Below are 24651 nucleotides of genomic sequence, written 5' to 3'. Positions count from 1 at the left end.
ACAGTGGTTCAGGGAGAGCAACCATTTGGATTGCAATTGCAATTGGATGTAAAACAGTTAGATGGACCCGAAGATGGACTGGAGGGGCTGATCAGAGGTAATCATCCATCGTCAGTATTGACATGCTGAATAAACTTTAATAGATGTTTGTACTGAGACGGACATTAATGTTTATCCAATCGTTGTCATCTGTTTGATCACATCTGTTGTGTGACCTCGCTCGCTTCATGCAAATGTTTTAATTCCTGTTTTTACAGCTTTGCAGAAAGATGTGTCGGCTCTGAAGACAGAGAATGCAGGTGATTTCATTTCACATAAACTTTAATAGATGATTCTGCTGAGAATAACATGATGTGTAACCAGTCTTTTTGACATGTGACCTCGATGTATTTATATTTACTATATAAATGTGTTATTTAAATGACTATAACAGTTTCAATTCATGTGTTTAATGCATGGCAGAATGACATGTCAATTCTGTATCCAGTCTTTTTGACATGTGACCTTGCTCCATTACTGTATGTTTACTACATACAATTATTATTTAAATTGATGCAAATGTTTCAATTCATGTGTTTACAGCATTCCAGAATGACATTACAGCATTCCAGAATGATGTGTCGGCCCTGATGACTGAGAACGCAGGTGAATTCATATCAACTTTAAACGATAGTGATGTATCCAGTCCTTGTGTCTCTCTCTGTGTGTGTGTGTGTGTGTGTGTGTGTGTGTGTGTGTGTGTGTGTGCGTGTGCGTGTGCGTGTGCGTGTGCGTGTGCGTGTGCGTGTGCGTGTGTGCGTGCGTGCGTGCGTGCGTGCGTGTGTGTGCGCTAATCTCTGTCGGACCGATCGGCATGAAACTTTGCACCCACACTCCCAGCTGGCCAAGGAAGAACTTGCGGCTCAAAGTTTTAAAATCGGCCTCATGTTGGCGCTATAAAAGCCCAGTTAACATGTTGAGCCATAGCTCATACAGTCAAATCATTTTTTCTCATGGATTCCTTGGATCATGACTCCCCATATAGGCTCCCACCATTTGTGCCAGAGTAGGCGGCTGCAGTTATGAAAAAAAAGCACCTCACCCAAAAATAATTGCAACAAAACGTTTTTCAACTGTTTCTTGCAGTATTAGGTGTCCTTAATAACATACTAAAAGTTTACCAAAGTTTGAGCACTGGAAAGGTGTTATTTTCAAGATGGCGTCCAAGATGGCCAAAAAATCTTTAAAATAACTTAACTCCTTCATTATTTATCCTAGACAAGTACTTTTTGTGTCTTACCCTATGTTTTGGGGGCCTAGAAATCCACTGGAATTGTCCAAATTGCAGAGATACAATTAGATAATTGTGAAAGCCAATATTTTGTTTGTGACTCTATTAAAACCCTCTGAAATGCATGGTCACCCGTTTCAAGTTAACTAAACTAATTATGCAATAAACTAGTTATTCTTTTTTTTTTTTACTGGAACAAGGCTTCAAGATATCCATAAAACACAAGTCACAATTTTCATTTTTGTGTCATTCAGAAGGTGCATGGCAGAGAAAGAGAATATTGTCAGTTGATATAGTATTGCATGCAATATTGAAAGGTTTTGGATAGCTCTGTGGATCAAATGTGAATCAAAGTGTCATCTTGTAGACACAAGATTTTTAAAAACAATAAATAGATTTTTGAAGAACTTTTTAACACATTAGGAAGGCAATCAGTGTGTGTGAGTAAAGAGGGATGGGGGTGGCTACGGAGGTTAGTGAAGAGCTGTCAAAACCCATGTCTCTACTGGGGGCCTAGACAGAGGGGAGTATGGGGGGTAGGGTTGTGTGAGGAGGTAAAAGGGGGTCTGGTGTAGAGTTTAGAGGGCCTAGGGTTCCCCTCAGGTGGGTGGAGGGGAGTATGGGGAGTGGGGGTCACTGGATTGCTCCCTGGGCACTTGGAGCACAGAAGAGCACAGTTATAAAGCTATAGTGGGGCACTTGGGAGCTCAGGACGAGTGCTCATAGGCAGTTAAAGAGAATGGGGCTTGTCGGCCCCTGTGGTGGTAGTTCTAAGACCTTCACGTTGTGCATCGCGATAGCCAAATTCCAATATTCAAGTGTCCATCATCAAGTCCTCCACTCCCGCCTTAGCCCTGTCTCCGAGGGAGGAGGTGAGGAGGCAAGGAGCGTAATTTTTAAGTGATAGCAATTATGACGTGTCACACAGTTGGATTGCTGGACTATTTCAGAGCTTGGAGGGTTGTCATGTGGAGGAGGAGAAATTATACGCCACCACGCATTTCAACGAAGACAGTTCCGCAAACGATACATGAAAGATATACTTGTATCTTGCCATATTTCACTCCAAGTGGCTTAGGGAGCTTGCGCTCACCTGGTTCTCAGCAACTCCAAAAGCAAATTAGCATTTGGGATGCAAACAATTTCTAAGTCACGCTGGAGGACGGAGTGAGAGGAGGCAGAAATTAAGCTTATGCGTTAGGCTGAGAGGAGTGTCCCTATGTCGCCTGGCTCATTGGATAGTCCCACTGGTCCCAAGTGGACCTCCATGCTGGCTCCTATGCCCGAGATGGGCACTCGTGAGTGGCCATAGTTAGTGAGGAGGGACCCCCCATAGTGGTGGTTGTAAGACCATGTGGTGCATGACTGTGTGTCAGGCAGACAGGGGTGTCCCTATGTCGGACTGGATCACAGGAGAGTCGGTGTCTGGTTGGTGGCTGACCATTCATATGGCCCCCAGTGACTGACCATTAGGTGTATACAGAAAGCAATGCTTGTTTGTTGGATAGCAGCAGGGACACAGCGAAATGGGAGACTGGAGCCCAAGGCGTCATGGGCTGTCTCCTATGCCTTCTTGATGTTAAAATTATCCAGAAAAAAAGATCAAAGTTCAAGGACCCCCAGTTTGGGAACCACTGTCCTAGGGGACTAGGATTATTATTTTATTTTTTGGCAGACACCTTTACAAACAAAAGAGTGAAGAAACTTCTCTGTAAGGAATTTCTTCCAAGATTTGTGTAACATTCCCAGTCTGTCAGTTACAGCCATGTTTTTACAAATGTCACAGTATCACCCAATAATAATGAATGTATTCCTTATTGTTATCAAAATAAATCTCCTGAAAGCTTCAACAGAATGTAAATTACATGTATAGGTGATGAATTCACCAATCCTGGGCATTATGGCACGTAGAAAAGGGAGAAATGTCCAATTACATTGTTAAATATGCTTATAACCATGCTTATAACCAATTGCTTTATAATTGTATACTTGTAATCACTTGACTATAATTTATATTATGCTAATTAGATCCAAGATCACCAAAACATGGGGTTAGGCACCAAAATTACTTGTCTAGGATGAATAATGAAGGAGTAATGGTATTTTAAGGATCTGGCGGCGGCCATTTTGAAAATCTGACCTTTCTAGCGGTCCGATTTTGGTAAACTTTTGATATGTTATTAAGTACACCTGATACTACAATAAACCATTGAGAAACCTTTTGTTGCAATTTTTTTTGGGTCAAACCATAACTGCAGCCGCCTATTAAGATATCACCGTGGAAAGAAACCACAACTATCTACCATTCCATGGATTGGTATGATAGAATGGTAGAACTTGATCTCCTCCTGACCTCAGGTAGCATTGTCCTTTTAAAAGCCAGCAATCTCTACAATAATCATATAACACACATCACCTCTGCACCTTAATGGCCCTTTGCTCATGTAATGAGCGATGGAAGCCTTACTGATAAGACCTTACTGATAAGACCCAATTATTGAAATCCCATATACGGAATAGACTTCCATCATGCCACATTTAATGCCTTTCTTTGCCTCCTGGCAGTCTTAAGGTGGGTACACACTGTAGGATATTTGGTCCGGCCGTCCGATAATGCTGTCGGGGAACTTTTTTTGGGGATCGCCGACAACCCCCCCGATCTGACGCAGATCAGGGCTGGGAACTACAACTAGACTAAAATTTTGACATTTCAGATGACTAAATTATGACTAAAACTAGTGCATTTTATTCATAAGACTATGACTAAAACTACATAAAAATTTGCTGTCAGAATTGCACTGCCTTGAGTGTGAAATAAAGATTTAATTGAATTGAATTTTTCTTGATGTTTTCCAGCTAAGCGGTCTGTGTTGATGAGAGGCCACTCCCACTCACTTTGCATCTCTGCTGATCCTCATCTCAGTCTCTTTATTGGCTGCCAGGGCCTGTGCAGACTGAATTGGCGCTCCAGGCAAGCCTTTTCTGATGCCCCCCCCCCCCCTCCCGCGTGCATGTGAAGTTTTTGTCCTTTGTTTTTTGCCTTCATAAAATATCAACAGCTACATACATATAACAAATAATAGCATGCATTTCTCACATTCTTTCCTCAAAACTGCAACACTGATGGTGGTTTATTTGGTAGCATTTTGTAGTGACTGAGTAGCGTTGCCAACCGTCCCGTAAAATACGGAATTGTTCCGTAATTGGAAACTAAAAGATGCGTTCCGTATTGAACTGAAGTGGGACGCACTTTGTTCCGTATTTTAATGTTGAGGAATCAATATGAATGACAGGGTTGTAAGGATTGTGCAATCGTGGCATGAGCAACACAGCCAAACGTGTAGGTAGCGCCACCATTAAATGTGCCAAAATCCCCCAATATGCTCCTGTTGATAACCGCTCTTGTTTTGAGTGACCTGCCAGTCACTCAGGTGCCAGTCACAGGTGTGTGACTGGCATCAGACCATGGCTTCTGCCACTTTGTTTGTGTATGCTCCAAGCAGCAACACTTTCCCCACAGAAAGATGACACGTTTGTCACGCAAACATTGCAATGGGGCAAGTGTTCAGTTATGCAGAGTGGCAGCATCATTTGGTGTCAACCCTGGAACCATTTCCATTTTTTAGTAAAAGTACAAAAGTATTGACATCAAAATATACTTAAGGTATCAAAAGTAAAAGTTCTAAAACCTGCATTTTTTCAAATAGCCTATATATAAAATATGGCTAAAGTGGTTAATGCATGTTTTATAATATCATAATTTATATCTGCAAAGTAACTAGTAACTAAAGTTTTCAAATAACTGTAGTAGAGTAAAAGTACAATATTTGCCTCTGAGGTATAATGGCAAATATGTATATACCTAATTACTGTATATGACATTAAGTAAAACATTATTACAATAAACCAAACATCATTCCCACAATAGGAATGAAGTAGCTGTATACTATTGACCCAGAGCATATTTGTAACAGCAAGCTTATTCTGTAAAGGAGTCTCTCTGCAGAACATACTCTCTATATAATTTTATGTACAGTATTAAGACACTTCATTATAACTGACTAAGTATGGTAGTTATAATGTGCTGAGCGTAATAATGTCGTATGACCAGCACTTATAATAATTCATACACCTTGTTATAAGTTGTTATGAATGATTATAAACATTTATAACAAGTGTTATGACGCCTTATCATGCATTGTAAATGTGATTATAATGCATTATAGACCCCACCTTTAAGCAAAGTGTTACCAAATATACCTTGTCTGTCACGCTGCCGACCCGAGAAAGAGGTGAGGACCCCATAATGTGGAAGGCGGAAACCAGAGTTGCAGAAACAATCATACTTTACTTAAGATAAACACAGTTAACACAGGTACAGTACACCTCAAACAGAGGGAATCAAGCAGTAACTCGGAAATAACAAAGGTCTTAGAACACACGAGAAAACACAGAAACACAGGAGCTCAGGGCGACATTTACAAACCGGCACAGAGCCAACAAAGAGTGGTAGTAACAGGGAAAGGGCAGGGGACAGACCCAGGGTGTGACATCGTCTTTGCCTTTGCATGCATATCTTTATTCATTCAACAGCTGGGATTATTTATTAATTTAAGAGCCCCGACAGGTCACCACTGTAATAATATGTGATACAATACAGATATCTACTGTATGAAATTAGGATTAAACAGAGTCCCAAAGAGAAAATAATGATAATTCAAACCATGAAAAAGAAAAATGTAATATTGCATCATGCCTTTTATACCACGGCTGTGCTTTTCAAAAACATATGCTAGTGAACCTAAACATGTTTAAGGAACACGTCTGATCTTCATCGCTACAGCCTTCAGGGAGTAACTATAACCCTTCCAGTGGTACCAAACTACACCTTTTGTATAATGAGGTGTCTGTCCCCTAAGGTAATAAATACCATTGGGATTAGCATGGTGACAGCTCCCGTACCAAAATGCACCGGACCTCAGGCTTGCACAGTTCCCGTCCCACGACGTGTCCTGATCTTTGTCAAAGGTTGAGAATTTCATTCCATTGTGATAGTTCAGTGAGTCTCCTGCTCCTCCATTCTGGAAGCCAGAAACCTGCAGCCTGTAGCCATCAGCCTCAGAACCCACAGAGAAAGAGGAGTAAGAGGCAAACGCTGTGTTTCCCTCAAAGTCCTCCATGTCCACCCTCAGCTGGTACCTTGTGTTCTTGGTAAGGAGATGCATGTTCTCCAGTCCCAGCCAGTACTCGCCTGATGCGTCTCCAAACCCGGCCTTGTACTGAGCCCAGGGTCTGTAGAAGTTCACGGTGCCGTCCACTCTTCTCTGGATGACCGTCCACTTCCCTCCATCCGTGTCCATGTCACAGTAGACCTGGGCAGGTGTGGCATTGGGGTAGATGGTGTACACGCCGCTCTGCGTGGTGTAGATTTCCTCACAGTCCAGCCACAGAACTGCTACGAGTATCACACACGTTAAAACATAAAAAAAAAGACATCTCAGCCTTTAGTTGTACGAGTTGAACTTTTTTAAATTACTTCCTTGTAATGTTTAATTGGTTATCTCTCAACTGACATAATAGTACATAATAGTACAGTCATCCACTTGTAATAAAGACATGGATTTACGTTGTAACAAACAACATTAATCAGTGTTGTTTGTTACAAGAAGTAAATGTAAAGCCACTGCTTTGGTTCAGATCACTTATAGCATCAAGGGGCCAAAATGTGGCATCAGGCGTAATCATCAAAATGTGGCAACATCAGGCGTAACATTTGATAACTAAAAAGTTATAATACCTGCAATGTGTCTCTCAGTGGCGTTGAGCTTCATTTCTAGGGTGTTCAGCTGAGCAAGGAGGGCTGAAATCATCCCAGCATTAGCATTAAAAATCATAGTTACATTACAGTCATTTAGCAATAAAAATCATAGTTACATTACAATCATTTAGCAGATGCTTTTATCCAAAGCGACTTCTATTCAACATAGGTAGGGAACGAAACCACTAATCACCAGAAGTCTTAAGTGCATTTTCTGCTAAAACTAGCAACTAAGAGCATACCTAGCGCTAAGGTAAAAGTGCAATATATCAGCTACCTACTTACTTAAACAGATGAGACATATAGCTAAATCAAATGAGCAAGAGCTAAAAAAAAATAAGTGTATCGACTGAACAAGATCCAATGAAACAATATGGGGAGTCATGATCCAAGGAATCCATGAGAACAAAATTATTTGACTGTATGAGCTATGGCTCAACATGTTAACTGGGCTTTCATAGCGCCAACATGAGGCCGATTTTAAAACTGAGTTCTCTGTCATCAGGGCCGACACATCATTCTGGAATGCTGTAATGTTATTCTGGAATGCTGTAAACACATGAATGGAAACATTTGCATCAATTTAAATAATAATTGTATGTAGTAAACATACAGTAATGGAGCAAGGTCACATGTCAAAAAGACTGGATACAGGATTGACATGTCACTCTGCAAGACTGTAAACACATGAATTGAAACTTTTATAGTCATTTAAATAATAAATGTATAGTACATATACATACATTGAGGTCACATGTCAAAAAGACTGGATAAACATCATGTTATTCTCAGCAGAATCATCTATTAAAGTTTATGTGAGATGAGTTCACCTGAGTTCTCTGTTTTCAGGGCTGACACGTTATTCTGCAAGGCTGTAAACACAGGAATTAAAACTCCAGTAGTTATCTAGATAATAAACATAGAAAGACTGGATACACCTTATTCTCAGCAGAACCATCTATATTATATTAATGTTTATATAAGATCAATTCACCTGAGTTTTGTGTCTTCAGGGCCGACATATCATTCTGTAATGCTGTAAACACATAAAAAGAGCAAAGCCCTAAGAAGAAAATAAACAAGAAAAGTGCGCTCTTTGGAATGCATGTCTGCGCCAGGCTGGGTTGCCTACCCAAGGCCCGCAAAATTGTAAGAAAGTTATAGACAACTGGAATGGTAACTGAGAAAAACAATGGGCCTCATTCAGCAACCGTTCTTAAGAGGACATTTCTTCTTAGACCCACTTAAGAAGTTTTTAAAAAGATTTTGGTATACTCCAATGTTTTCTTAGCTGTGATCTGTTCTTGGGTAAGAACAGAATCTACACACACTGAAGAGCACTCTTAGGCTGGCCTTTGAGTTCTTACTAAGTGTGACATGCATGTGCAAAAATAATTTATTTTTGAAGTTTCTTCAATTCTACAGTTGTATAATATTGGATTTAAATGACAATAATATTTTTATCATATCCCCCAGGGGTCCTTGAGGGAGTTCCAGGTAGTCCACAGCCAAACAAGGAACAGTTTAGCCACTTTAACCCTTTGTTTGGGATAGTTGATCTACAAGATCACAACACTACTATTACTGCCTGTTTTGAGCTTGTAGGTCAACTACTTTTGAAACATTTTGATAAATCAAGACTGGGGAAGAAATTCGGAATGAGTGGAGGAGTGGGAATGGAGGATGGAAAGAAAGTAACCGTTGTTGCTGTGTGGCAGGGCTAGAGTGGGAGGAGAGTTGGAAACTCAGAGGCAGGAGCCTGTTGGAGTGGAACAGAGGTAGCCGTCTTTGCCGTGTGGCAGGGCTAGAAAAGAAGGAGAGTTGGAACCTCTGGGGCGGGAACATATTGGAATGGGATGATACAGGCATAAAGCTGGCATGATACTGACAAAGATATAGACATGATGCTGACATGAACTGGCAAGATACTGACAATGAATCAGACATAATGCTGGCATGATACTGGCATGATACTGACATGAAACTGACCATAATACAGACATACTGCTGGTAAAATAATGATGTGATAAGACTATGGTACTGACGTGATACTGACGTGATAGTGACTATGATACTGGCAAAATGCAGGGGTAACCGTCGTTGCCGTGTGGCAGGGCTAGAATGGGGAGGGTGAAAGAATGGAGGGAGATGAGATGGAGGGTGAAGGGCGAGAGGATTGGGGGAGAGGGCGGCGTGAAGATGGGGAGAGAGGGGAGGGAGAGGATGGAGGGGAGAGAACGCTGTGGGCGCGAGCGCGCTGCAAGAGAGCTTTGGGAGGAGCGCTGTAGTGGAGGGAGCGCTGTGGATAACGCTAACGATGTTTGTAGCTAAAGGTGTTAGTAGCACCGTCAGCAATGTCTGTGGACTGGAAGAAGCAATGTTAGTAGCACCACGCAGCAAAGTCTGTGGACTGGAGGAAGCAATGTGAGTACCGTCAAGCAGCCATATCTGTGTGGAGGAAACATGTTAGTAGCGCCACGCAGCCAAATCTGTGTGGAGGAAACATGTTAGTAGCGCCAAACAGCCATATCTGTGGAGTAAACAATGTTAGTTTAGTTACATTGTAGTGATAGCAGTGGCAGCTAACCACGGGAGCAATATTGGTAGTATGTCGGGTATGAATGCTAACAAGCTTGTGAATGGAGCGAGCAGCAGTGTTTAGGAAGGAAACAATGTTAGTTCGGTAGGAACATTGTAATAATAGCAGTAGCAGCTGTAGCCACGTGAGAAAAGTTGGTAGTATGTATAGTAAGAAAGCTAGCAAGGGAGAATGATGCTAGCATAGCTCATGAATGGAGGGAGCAGCAGAAAAAAGGGGGGGAGGGGTTATTGAGGGGAGGACAGGAAAGGACAGGGGGGGAGAGTGAGGCGATGCCACCGCTGGTTGTGGCAACAGGGTTTGATTGGGTGGCATGCTCGAAAGTGAAGTGGGGGGGGGGGGGGGGGGGGATAGGGTACGCTGGTGCCAGGTGTGGCCACGGCAGTGCTTGGGTTTTGGGTGGTAGGAGAAATGGAGGGAGACTGAGGTGGATGTAGGGGGATGAAAGTGCAGCCTGCGGTACGAGGGATGATAAGATAGACAAGACAGACATTAGGGATGGGTGGCAGGCACAGGGTTAATGATTGGAAATGTATTGGAGGAGTAGTAGAATATATGCGGGCTGGTGGAGGCGGTGTTCTTCTGGGCAGGCGCTGGACGGCCAGCCCTGAAGCCTCCCGGAGCGGCGGGTGACGTCATTCAGAGTCGCCGCAGGAGCTTCAGGCGCGTGACATCATCGGACCGCGACTGGCGCGACGAAAGCCCCGGTGTTGTTGTAGTGCCGGCTGTTGTAGTTAGCATTGTGGCTGTAGCTAGTAGCTACTAGCTAACAGCTGGAGGAGCCGTGGTGGCACGGGTCGGGGGAGCCGCGAGGCGAGCGTTTCGGGGACGGTGGCGTTGCTGGCCGTCGGGGACACCGAAGCTGCTCGGTGGTTGGTGGTGGCCTCCTTGCGGTTCGGCCCCGCTCCCGTTCCCAAGGACTCGGGCGATGTTGTGTGGGTGCGTGGGACCGACCTGAATGATGTCGCAGTTGACTGGATGGTGGGATGATGGTAGACTGACGTGAAAGTTGAGGTGTCTGGAGAAAGCAGAAAACGGAGGTGCTGGGAGAAATGGAACGGCGGGACTGGGACTGGCTGGAATAGGTAATGTGCTCTTGATGCTCATGCTGAAAACGTTATGAGCTTGAGTACGGATGTACGAAAGCGAATAAGGGGCTTCTGGGTAGTTCTGACAGGGTATAAACAGCGCCAGGTAGATTGGTGAGTGGGCGGAGTAAGTTATGTTTCGCCGCCTCCTGAACATCTGTTGTTCCAACGCCATCTATGTTGCAACATGTTGCAACATCTACGACAACGACAAGTCTGTTGAAGAAGATGGGGGTGAGGGGTCGCTCCCTCCAACAGACAATCAAGTCTGTGTCAAATACTGCGGGAAAAAAGCAGCAACTGGCTGTGGATGAAAAGAAAGGACAACGACTGGGGAGCAAGATAAAGACCGTTGGTATGCGGTCAGGCTTAGGCCTGACTCAGGGAGAAGGATGCCCCTGCCATGCAGAGTCCAGTGGGGGATACGGAGGGGTTGGAACGGAGAGGGATATACCTGGGACGCCAGACACACCGCTGAGCCCTCTGGAGACGTTGTGGGCTAACATCAATGAAACGTCGATGAAGCAGGGTGCCCACCTGATGACCTCAATGAAATTCCTATACCCTCACTATTCACCACTCCACTCTGACCTTCAAGAGCGCCAACTTACCATAGGGATTGAAACATCTAGTTCTATTAGCTTTAACTAATTAAAAATAACATTAGTGGTTCATGTAGGTCTGACTCTAATCAGTATTGTTTGTTTCAAGAGGTAAATGTAAAGCCACTACTTTGGTTCAGACCACTTAGCATCAAGGGGCCAAAATTCCAGTGCAGAAGAATAATTAAACAAATGGGGGGGGGGAGTGTACCTAGGGCTACATGGGATACCTGGGGGTACATGAGTTACCTGGGGGTACATGGGGTACATTGGATACCTGGGGATACATTAGGTACATAGGGGTATCTGGGGGTACATGTGGTACATGGGGGTACTGTACATTGGGGTACACAGGTTGCTCTGTGTCTCCCCATAGGATTCCACTCTTACTGAAGTCTGTTGGAATCCCACACATTTATGAACTTTTAGTTTTATGTTTATTAAAGTTTTAAGTTTATGTGAGATGAATTCACCTGAGTTCTCTGTCTTCAGGTCTGTCACATCATTCTGCAAGGCTGTAAACAATTGAAACTTACATGAATTAAATACAATCTTTATAGTAAATATAAATAGTGAAAGGTCACATGTCAAAAAGACTGGATACACATAATGTTATTCTCAGCAGAACCATCTATTAAAGTTTATATAAGATGCATTCACCTGAGTTCTGTGTCTTCAGGGCCGACACATCATTCTGCAAGACTGTAAACACATGAATTAAAACTTTAACAGTTATCTAAATGATCTTAAACATAAACAGAGTGAGGCCATACATTAGGATAAAATGAAAAAGACTGGATTCATATGATATGCAGAACTCTCATATTAACGGAGTAGTTCACCCCCAAAATGTCATTTTTTCTTATAAGTTAGGCCAGGGGTGATGCAACTTTGATGATGGAGAGGGCCACTATATTTCCACACTCACTCCAGAGGGACACATTGCATATACTGTCGGGCAGACACCTCTTATCTCCTTATCTCCGTATTTTAACTTGTTTTCATAAATGAATGCTTTATTAATGTATTAAATTAATTCCCATTCTATGTTACACAAAAGTAGCCAAAATAGCCGATCTACAAGCTCAAAACGCGTCGCAGAGGGAGTGGCTATTTTATAATTGGAATCCAGATTTTTGTCCTGAAAAGTAACATTTTTATTTAATTTCAAATGCATTTAGTTATACTTATGTTAACTTCATGAACTTAAATACAAATACATTGGCCATAAAAAGGACAATAGAATTTTAATACTAGTCATTAAGCTACTAATATAGACTGAAGTAATTAAAGCGGGTCATGTTTGCATGTTTGGAATTGTAACAGCTGAAATCAATAATATATCAGTATTCTGATATTAACCTGTGGGCCGCATTAAGTGAAGGTGGGGGGCGCATGTTGCCCCCGGGCCGCCATTTGCCTATGTATGAGTTAGGCCTACTCACCCCACGAAGCATTGCATTGATAGAGAATGTTTTTTTGTTTTTTTTTTGTCACGTTTGGCTAATCGTGCTCTGCCTTTTGGCAGAGACAAAAAGACTGGATACACATAATGTTATTCTGAGCAGAACCATCTATTAAAGTTTATGTGAGATGAATTCACCTGGGTTCTGTGTCTTCAGGTCCGACATGTCAATCTGCAAGGCTGTAAGCACATTAATTAAAACTTTTATAATCGTTTAAATTAAACAAACAAACAAACAAACAAACAAACAAACAGAGCACAGCCACACATTAAGAAAAAGAGGATAGAGACTGGATAGAGGTGAGGGGGTGAAGAATATGTTTGAACCATGATATAAACTGTTCATAAATACAATTAAAATATAGTCTACTTTAAAATGTAATAAATTAGTAAAAATGCATCCCAAACATTTGGGGGTCGTGGGCACGTGCCCCTCAGTCTCAGCAGAACTATCTGAACATAAAACTAAAGGTTTGGTAGATTATATTAATGTTGTGACACAATGATTCTTGGAAGTAACTTTCATGCTGTTGGCTTTCTTACTGTAAATCACTCTGGATTAAGAGCGTCTGCTAAATGCCTATATTGTAAATTGTAAATTGTATTTCTCTTTTAAATGGAGCCCCATTTGTGGAATGAGCGTGTGGGTTGTTGTGTCCATGCAAAATGTATGTTAGCTTATTCTGCTGCTGACTCTTGTTCTTAGTTTCCTAACCCAGGTGCCCATCGTACCTGGGGGTACATGGGGGTATACAGGTTGCTCTGTGTCTCCCCATAGGATTCCACTCTAACTGAAGTCTGTTAGAGTGGAATCCTATACATTTATGAACTTTTTGTTTTATGTTTTTGATGAATTCACCTGGCTGTAAACACAGGATTTGAAACTTATACATTTATTTAAATACAATCTTTATATAGTAAATATAAATAGTGAAAGGTCACATGTCAAAAAGACCGGATACACATAATGGTTCAGCTCACCAACCCAACGTTAGTTTGACATCAACCTCTGATGTTCTTAGACATTGAATTAACGTTTGGATCCAACGTTGGAGTCCAACTAAAATCCAAAGTCTAAATAACATCTGAGGTTGATGTCAAACAAACGTTGGGTAATGACGTCAATCAAACTTTCATTTTCAACTAACCCACAGCAGCCATCCAACGTTAGAGGCCAACGTTGATCTAATGTCATATTGACAACAAGGAGAACATTTGACATCGAAGTATGTGTTCACCACGTTTGAAGTTGCTTTACTTTTGAAGAAATAATGTTCAAATAAAACAAAATAGTTCACCTGAGTTCACTGTCTGCAGGGCCGACACGTCATTCTGCAAGGCTGTAAACACATGAATTGAAACGTATACGTTAATTTATACAATCTTAATAGTAAACATAAATAAATAGCATGTCAAAAATATTGGATAAACATCATGTTATTCTCAGCAGAACCATCTATTAAAGTTTATGTGAGATGAATTCACCTGAGTTCTGTGTCTTCAGGGCTGACGTATCATTCTGTAAGGCTGTAAACACAGGAATTGAAACATTTGCATCAATTTAAATCATATTTTTAATGAATGCTTAAATTAATTTAAATTATATTTTTATATAGTAAATGTAAATACAGCGATGTAAAAAATACTGGATTAACATCTGTCTTCAGGGCTGACAGAAGCAGTGAAGAAAGAAGAAAAGAAAAGTGTGCTCTGTAGAATTTATGTCTCCGCCAGGCTGGGTTGCCTACCCAAGGCCTGCATAATTGGAAGGCAGTTATAAACAATTGGAAGAGGGAAAATTGTGTATTGAAGAAAACACTAAATGGCAGAAAATCTACTCTGGCACAAATGGCGGGAGCCTATATGGGGAGTCATGATCCAAGGAATCCATGAGAAAAAAATCGTTTGACTGTATGAGCTATGGCTCAACATGTTAACTGGGCTTTTAAAGTGCCAACATGAGGCCGATTTTAAAACTTTGAGGCGCAAGTTCTTCCTTGGCCAGCTGGGAGTGTGCGTGTGCAAAGTTTCATGCCGATCGGTCCGACAGAGATTAGCGCGCGCGCACACACGCACACGCACACGCGCGCGCGCACGCACGCACGCACGCACACACACACACACACACACACACACACACACACACACACACACACACACACACACACACACACACACAGACACAAGGACTGGATACACACAATGTTATACTCAGCATAGATCCACATCACCATAGTTTAAAGTTTATGAATTCACCTGAGTTCTCTGTCATCAGGGCCGACACATCATTCTGGAATGCTGTAATGTTATTCTGGAATGCTGTAAACACATGAGTGGAAACATTTGCATCAATTTCAATAATAATTGTATGTAGTAAACATACAGTAATGGAGCAAGGTCACATGTCAAAAAGACTGGATACAGGGTTGACATGTCACTCTGCAAGACTGTAAACACATGAATTGAAACTTTTATAGTAATTTAAATAATACATTTATTCAGTAAATATAAATAGTGAAAGGTCACATGTCAAAAAGACTGGATACACTTCATGTTATTCTCAGCAGAACCATCTATTAAAGTGTATGTGAGATGAAATCACCTGAGTTCTGTGTCTTCAGGGCCGACACATCATTCTGCAAGACTGTAAACACATGAATTAAAACTTTAACAGTTATCTAAATGATCTTAAACATAAACAGAGTGAGGCCATACATTAGGATGAAATGAAAAAGACTGGATTCATATGATATGCAGAACTCTCATATTAACGGAGTAGTTCACCCCCAAAATGTCATTTTTTCTTATCGGTTAGGCCAGGGGTGATGCAACTTTGATGATGGAGAGGGCCACTATATTTCCACACTCACTCCAGAGGGACACATTGCATATACTGTCGGGCAGACACCTCTTATCTCCTTATCTCCGTATTTTAAGTTTTTTCATAGATTAATGATGTATTAATTTATTAAAGAGCTAGTGCCATGTTTTTGCACTTTTTCTGTTTTTCATGTGTCTATGAGGTTGATAGAACTTCATTAAGGCCCTCGCTGGTGGTTTTATGGTGTTTCATGTCTTCTCTGACTATTTGGAGTTTTTTCCTGGAGGCTGAAATCTTGAGGGTCAAACGTGCCAATAGAGAAACAGCCCTTTAGTGACATCACAGAGCCCCCAAAAAACATACCCTCCCCCTCATTATCATAACACAACAGGTGTGGGCATGAGGAGGAGGAGGGACTAGGACAGGTGGGTGGTGCTAAGGTGGTGGAGGAGGTGCTAAGGTGAGAACCAGGCATACTTAATGAACTGGAGGCACTCGCCATCTTTAAATTAATTCCCATTCTATGATACAAAAAAGTAGCCAAAATAGCCGATCTACAAGCTCAAAACGCGTCGCAGAGGGAGTGGCTATTTTTGAATTGGAATCCAGATTTTTGTCCTGAAAAGTAACATTTTTATTTAATTTCAAATGCATTTAGTTATACTTATGTTAACTTCATGAACTTAAATACAAATACATTGGCCATAAAAAGGACAATAGAATTTTAATACTAGTCATTAAGCTACTAATATAGACTGAAGTAATTAAAGCGGGTCATGTTTGCATGTTTGGAATTGTAACAGCTGAAATCAATAATATATCAGTATTCTGATATTAACCTAAGGGCGGCATTAAGTGAAGGTGGGGGGGCGCATGTTGCCCCCGGGCCGCCAGTTGCCCATGTATGAGTTAGGCCTACTCACCCCAAGAAGCATTGCAGTGATAGAGAATCTTTTTTTTTTTTTTTTGTCATGTTTTGCTAATCGTGCTCTGCCTTTTGGCAGAGACAAAAGGACTGGATACACTGTAATGTTATTCTCAGCAGTTTTTCTCTATTCAAGTTTATGTGAGATGAGTTCACCTGGGTTCTGTGTCTTCAGGTCCGACATGTCAATCTGCAAGGCTGTAAGCACATTAATTCAAACTTTTATAATCATTTAAATCAAACAAACAAACAGACAGAGCACAGCCACACATTAAGAAGAAGAGGATAGAGACTGGATAGAGGTGGGGGGGGTGAAGAATATGTTTGAACCATGATAAACTGTTCATAAATACAATTAAAATATAGTCTACTTTAAAATGTAATAAATTAGTAAAAATGCATCCCAAAAATCTGGGGGTCGTGGGAACGTGCCCCCTCAGTCTCAGAACTATCTACACATAAAACTAAAGGTTTGGTAGATAATATTAATGTTGTGACACAATGCTTCTTGGAAGTAACTTTCATGCTGTTGGCTTTCTTACTGTAAGTCACTCTGGATTAAGAGCGTCTGCTAAATGCCTATATTGTAAATTGTAAATTGTATTTCTCTTTTAAATGGAGCCCCATTTGTGGAATGAGCGTGTGTGTTGTTGTGTCCATGTAAAATGTATGTATGCTTATTCTGCTGCTGACTCTTGTTCTTAGTTTCCTAACCCAGGTGCCCATCGTACCTGGGGGTACATGGGGGTATACAGGTTGCTCTGTGTCTCCCCATAGGATTCCACTCTAACTGAAGTCTGTTACAGTGGAATCCTTTACATTTATGAACTTTTTGTTTTATGTTTATAACATTTTATGTGAGATGAATTCACCTGAGTTCTCTGTCTTCAGGTCTGACACATCATTCTGCAAGGCTGTAAACACAGGATTTGAAACGTATACATTTATTTAAATACAATCTTAGTAAACATAAATAGTGAAAGGTCACATGTCAAAAAGACTGGATACACATAATGGTTCTGCTCAGCAGAACCATCTATTAAAGTTTATGTGAGATGAATTCACCTGAGTATTTTAGCACATAACATGCAAACAAAGCTGATTCTGACCATATGTAACATCACAAAAGTGTTTTTAATATTAATTAAAAAAAAAATATATATATATATATATATATATATATACATTCAAATAGTAAAACCAACAGTTGTCTTTAAAACATGTTATATATTGTCAGTTTTGTGTTAAAAGATTGACTCTGAGAGATGTTTAATCATGCGATGGAAGTCAATGAGATGCTATTTTTTTTATTATTAATTCTTAACCAAGCGCACAACTGAGTGATATATGTCACCAGTTGGACTAGTTACCTCATGACAACATAAGTAGGCCTACACAAGCCAAACCTCTTCCAAAGTGTCCTGTTGCTTTAAATTTCATTTGGATCGATGAGCTGAAACCTTGCCTAAATTTGCAGCCATATCCATTACAGACCATTACAACAGGGGCACAGGGGTCCTTGACATGAAAAGGTCTGAGCACTACTGATATAGAAACATACGTTTTTCAGAATACTTACTAATACTTTACATCGTCATCATCACTAATCAAAACAAACGCTGTTGGTTCCTACCGTTCTTTATTGGGACTGTTTTTAATAAGTGGGTAATTTCTTTTACAGGTTTAGTTCTAAATGCTTTTTACAGGTTAAGATCTAGAAGACTGGCCTAAAAAAATCCTTTAGCTGCCACTGTAAGTATCCACAGAGGAGAAGACAGAACCTACCACCTAATCAGTCACCTTTTGTGTTACACAACATTACTACAATAGACAATGACATCTGGCATCCGGTAAACGATCAGAGTTCAATCCCCTTGGATGATGGTCATGGGCTTAAATTGAAACGATTTTGCAGTCTATGGTCATTGATATTTTTTGGTTAAAACAAAAAGTATTTTGTTAAAAGGTTAAAGCACTATATTCTGATAGTAATCATTGCTATAGAGTGTTTGTTCAGTAACAGGAGTCTCCCCATCTCTCCAGCTCTTTAATAAACAGAAAATACATTTTCCGGTAGGTATCAAAATCTCAGCCAATCAGGAGAAAGTACCAATTTTTAAGCTTCATTCTTTATAGTGTTCCAGTTCCAACTTTGCCTGCTAATTTCTTAGTGTCATCACTTCCAATTTCACTTGTTTAATCTATATCCTGATTGAGTAATTGGAAATTAAACTGAAAAAAAAATGCATTTTCTGTTTAATAAAGAGGTTGAGAGACAAGGAGACTCCTTTTACTGAACAAACACTCTATAGCAATGAGTACTACCAGAATATAGAGCTATTTAACACTTATTTTAACCAAAGAAAATCACTTACCCTACCTTTAATGGTACCCCCTGCACAGCCTGCAGGGGGTACAGGGAATGATTGGAGATTTACACAAAATGATAAACACATATATATATATATATATATATATATATATATATATATAAGAAAATATTCCACGTAATTTCATAAGCCCACTGCTAAAATGTTATGTGTGCACCTTAGCCTAAGTAGCTTCCTGCGCACCAGCAGGTTTTACCTATTACACCATGGTCTAATCCAGGGGTCCTCAACGTTTTCAGGCCAAGGACCCCCTACCTGAGGGAAAGATGAAGCAGGGACCCCCTCTAAATCGTTTCAAATTGTGTTCCAGGTTCAACATTTTTTGTTTACGTGGTCTGCTCTTTTTTTCCGATCTACAAGCTCACAATGCCTCGCAGCGCGAGGCGTTGTGAGCTTGTAGATCGGCTATTTTTTGGCTAAAGTTCTCCTCAGAAAAGTGATGCTAGGGTTCAAGTGGTAAATGTAAAAAAAAACTAAATCCTATCACACAAAGATTTGGCGGACCCCCTGTAGTAGCTCTGAGGACCCCCTCGGGGTCCCGGACCCCCTGTTGAAGACCCCTGGCCTAACTAGCTTCCGGTGCACCAGCAGGTTTCACCTATTACACCATGGTCAAATCTGCACCCAAAACAATGAGTGCAACAAACACATACAAATGTCTCAAACATCCAGTTGCTGTTGTAGTGAAATGTATTAATCTGTGGGGCTATTTGCCCTTGTTTAAGGAGAATTAAAGAGTCCAGGCATTCCTTCTCCTCAGTTGATTTTATTAAGGAGAGAAGAGAATTACTTACATGGTTACACAAGTCAGGACATGGCAGCTTTCAGCAGGAAAAGAGACAGAGTAAAACACAGCATTGATATTTATACTTGGTGTGTATGCACATGCACACTGTTATCTATAGGTTTGTGCACGTGGTGTGTGTGTTGAGGTCCACATGTCTAAACAGTGTGGATCCTATATGTGTGTGTGTGCATGCACGGATGCACTTCAGTGTGCACGTAGGTGCGTGTCTTACAAATACTAAAACGGTGTGTAAATGTGTGTGTGCTAAGCTAAGTAGTTTGGTGTGTGTGTAGGTCTATTGTGAGAGTTGGTTAGAACAATATAGTGGTCACTAAGGTCAGATGACCCCAGGAGATACTGGACATCTGGACCTCCTAAGAGAAAGGGCCTTTATCTCATGAAAAGGTTTAGGGTTACTATGTGCTGTGTGAGACATCCTGTGGGGGGATGAATGTCTCTAGGTCAGTTATTTGTGTGTTCATTACAACTATTTTTTAGACTATATGTTTATTAGACTATATGCTTAGTTCTAATATACTACACTGTCACTCACATTCTCCCTGCAGCCATAGGTTTGGATGAAACTATGACAGTTCCATTGTCAAACAACACAGTGTCTTGTCAGATCAATGATACAGTATGTCCATTAATATTTGTAGAAAATCCCCTCCCGCTCAGCCCTAGGTGGGAGGAGCAAGACCGGGCACTTGCCTAAATTGGTAACACACCTGCACGTAATGATGTGTACACACCTGAACTGATTGCAAAAGGCCTTCAAAAGGCACTCATTTGGTGCAGTTGTTAGAGAGGCATGTAGTGAGTGTTTGGTTTCCTTCTGTTCCCTGTTATCCTGAGTTCTTTTGATGCATTATTTAAGTAAGTATTCCTTGGTTAGTTTGTCTTATTTTGTCATGTTCTCCTTGTTAATATTTGGTTATGTGTACATTGTTTGATTGGTTTCCTTCGTTTCTATTACAGTTTAAAATCATCATCATCACCATTTCATTCACCACCTTCATCCTCAATCATTGCAATCAATGCTTGTACTGTTTGCTGAAATAAATATCTGATTTTTATATATCCATCTGGTCAACTGGTCATACTTTGAAGGGTATCCTGATGCCTGAGCATTATTACCCTACAAACCGAGTTAGTCATTTTTACAATATTGTTGGATAATAGAACACACTTAGGAGAATCATCAAAACGCAGAGTGCAAAACAGCTCAAGGAATACAAAACGTTAGAACCACTGTCCTAGAACATTTAATTACTAAGAATTAAGTTATAATACCTGCATTGTGTCTCTCCATTTGACTGTCAGTGACGTTCAGCCTCATTTCCATGGCAGACAGCTGATCAAGGAGGGCTGAAATCGTCAAAATATTAGCATTAAGCCAATCGTAAATACTTGTGCGGTTTACATTTAAGTATAACATCAATTTGACTGGTTAATTTTGTTTGACTAAATCAAATTACCTTCCATCTTGTCTCCACTGGCGCTCAGTTTTGCGGAGACTGTACGTAAATATACACATATACAAATTTAAATTAAAACAAAAGTTTTCTCCAGGGAGGACCGTACGGCAGGCCATATACATATAACCTCTACTAAAGTGACCAATTATATGAAGGTTGAGAATGGGTGAAGTGGTCCTTTAACTATACAATTTACAATTTACAATTTAGGCATTTAGCAGATGCTCTTAATCCAGAGTGATTTACATTCAGCAAGGAAAACATGAAGTAATATATAAAATGCATAGAAATAGTAATCTACGATCATAGGTAAACCAACAACCTATCATCAGTCTAAACAGTATAATATCGAAAAATCTGCAATGTGTTAATTGAAACTAAATGCTAGGTCTACCAATGAACCTGACATCTGTCTAAATACTATCTAACTTACATTTTAGCCTGCAAGGTCATTAAGGCTATAAGCCTGACTATTAATACAAACTATAATTATGAATACTGATGTGTCTAGTTTGAGTTCACTGTAATAATCCTGGTTATGAATACTTACAGTGGACTCCTGTAGTTATCATCCCGGCCACTAGGAGTAGACAGAGCACGCCCAAACCCACGTCAAGAAGCCTGGAGTTGCTCTTCTTCTCTGAAAGGTATAATGAAGTGACTGTGAACACCAGATATGACGTGCACGCGTGCGTGGGTGTGTGTCATTGGATAACCAAAATGGTTCCATGTTATGAACTCGCAGAGGAAGTTCCTAGAGGAAGTTTAGATATTCTCATACAACGATTATTGACATGAAACCATTTTGTTATGCAATGTTAACATCAATCTAACACACACACACACACACACACACACACACACACACACACACACACACACACACACACACACACACACACACACTTATGTATTTATGTCCACCTTGTAAAATATTACAAGGAAGGTGCTGTACAAAATGTACAGTCAGCAAATCATGGACAAATACCCACACACCCTTCAGGGGTACAAATAACAGCGTCTTCGCCATATTTGGCGGCTACCGACAGTAGAAGCGATTCCACAGAATTGTGCGAGCCGTTTAGCTTGGACACAAACACACACACACACACACACACACACACACACACACACACACACACACACACACACACACACACACACACACACACACACAGGTGTGACACGTTGAGAGCTTGTAGATATTTTTAAACGTGAAATTTCAATTCAAAAGATAATAATGTTGAAATCTTTAGGATAATAGTTAAATGGTGATTTTATCAAAACATATCAGACGGTCTACACAGCATATAGGCATAAAACACAGACAGACAGACAGACAGACAGCTGCAATGTAGACATACTCTGGGGGTGGGGTCCCCAGCTAAATGTGTTTATACAGCATCAACTCATTTTAACCATTTTATCCACATTGTACAGGTTGCAGTGGTGGAAACTAACTCATTACATTTACTTTTTTTTTTTTTTTGTATTTCCAATGTCCAATACTTACTTCTACTCCACTACATCTCAGAGGCAAATATTGTACTTTTACTCCACTACAATGATTTGAAAACTTTAGTTACTAGTTACTTTGCAGATATGAATTATTACATTATTAAACATACATTAACCACTTTAGCCCTATTTTATACCTATAGGCTATTTGAAAATAGCCGATCTACAAGCTGCGACGCGTTGTGAGCTTGTAGATCTGCTATTTTCAAACATTTAGTACTTTTACTTTTGGTACTTTAAGTACATTTTGATACCAATACTTTCGTACTTTTACTCAAGTACATTTTGAATTCTGGACTTTTACTTGTAACGGAGTACTTCTACATTGCAGTATTGATACTTTTACTTAAGTAAAACCTTTGAGTACTTTTTCCACCACTGACACGTTGCCTATTCACAAATAGCAGCTCACAGTAAGTAAGTGTTATCACTGTTTCTGGTCAGACTGAATACATGATTTGGGGAATGTAGACCGATATGTTCGCTGGCAATTGTATAATATAGCAATATTTTCGTGGTTATTTTATTTTATGTTTTTCACCAAATACAGGCTTTTATTCTGATATCTGTCTGACAATATTATTCTTGCTGTGACGCAAGTCCAGGGGTGCCGTGGAATACTTCCAAATACTATGATATTTGGAATTTATCAATATCACTTCAGTTTGTTCACTTAGAACCCTCTACCTGAGCTGCTGTACTTGGTGCATTATTTTTTTCAATCTACACCAAAGGTAGCAGATGTACAAAATTGTAGATTCTGCTATTTTTGGTGAATGTTCCAAACCTTTTACACCCACCATTCATTTGTGGTCCAAATTGTCTAAAAATATTATTTTATGTTTGACACATTTAGAAAATAATTATCCAACATAAATATCAAACATACCAGACAGTCTACATTTCCCCAAAGGAAATTCATTTTCATTCAGCAGATATCAACATTACCGTATACCTTTAAAGGTTTAATTCACCCAAAAAATTACTTATTTTCCTTCAATTACACACCCCATGAAGCCTTGAATTCAACCAGATTTTTTTTGTTTTTGTTGCATTCCCGAGTCAATAATTTGATAACCAGCAGGGTCTCAATGGAGACTTCTGACTCCACCGGTCATCAAATTATTGGCTTAGGAATGCGACAAAAACAAAGAAATATCCATGAATTCAAGGCTTCACGGGGTGTGTAATTGTTCGAAAACACGTAATTTTGGGGTGAACTACTCCTTTAAGAAGATAGACGCATCAACCCGCAAGCCCGATTCATACTTCGTCGTGCAGTCAGTCTCGTGCGTCGAACATAGCAGACCCACAAGCTCACAACGAGCCGGGGGGCAGCGACACGTTGTGAGCTTGCAGGTCTGCTATTTTTGACATGCAACCACACGGCCGTGAGACGGCGCATAAATGAGTCTTTACTCTACCTTGGCATGGATCCAGGCTAGTCGGTTGGTGGCATGTTGTTGGTGGCGTCGTCTCGGTGGAGCGTTGTCGTTGGAATGTCGTCGTGTTTGTCTCTTCCTCACACATGTCGTTGTGAACGCCTAGACTGTCTAAACTCACGCTGTTGTCCATCAAGGCCGCGTCCTTTTCACCTCCGATAAACGCAACGTAAACGTTCTGTTTGGACATCGCTGTAACGATTAAATTAACGCTGTTCTCTATATAGTCTACCCTGAGGTCATCACCGTACGCAAAGTTTAACGTTGTTCTCTAGTCTCAGCTACGCGACACGTCTGCCACAAAAGAGCCGTGTCGGAATAGATAAGTTCATTAAACTAGGACAGGTGGGTGGTGCTAAGGTGGTGGAGGAGGTGCTAAGGCGAGAACCAGGTATACTTAATGAACTGGAGGCGTGTCCACATAAAAAACTTAGTTTTAACACTTTCT

General features: G+C 40.6%; 1 protein-coding gene across 1 annotated transcript; it reads right to left on the bottom strand.

Annotated features, from left to right (window-relative positions):
- Positions 1 to 5889: 5889 nt before the first annotated feature.
- LOC311051028 (microfibril-associated glycoprotein 4-like) lies at positions 5890 to 7205 on the bottom strand. The gene is made up of 2 exons (XM_084065381.1): positions 7068 to 7205; positions 5890 to 6725 (listed from the first exon to the last, which is right to left on the bottom strand). The coding sequence occupies exons 1-2, from the start codon at positions 7162 to 7164 to the stop codon at positions 6082 to 6084; spliced, it is 741 nt and encodes a 246-aa protein (XP_083921507.1). The 5' UTR covers positions 7165 to 7205; the 3' UTR covers positions 5890 to 6081.
- Between the last annotated feature and the right edge of the window lie 17446 nt (positions 7206 to 24651).

This window comes from Gymnoscopelus microlampas, assembly GCF_963454915.1.
Source record: "Gymnoscopelus microlampas genome assembly, chromosome: 8".
Taxonomy (NCBI): domain Eukaryota; kingdom Metazoa; phylum Chordata; class Actinopteri; order Myctophiformes; family Myctophidae; genus Gymnoscopelus; species Gymnoscopelus microlampas.
The sequence above is the reverse complement of the archived record's forward strand: the minus strand, read 5'-3'. Positions and strand labels throughout refer to the sequence as shown.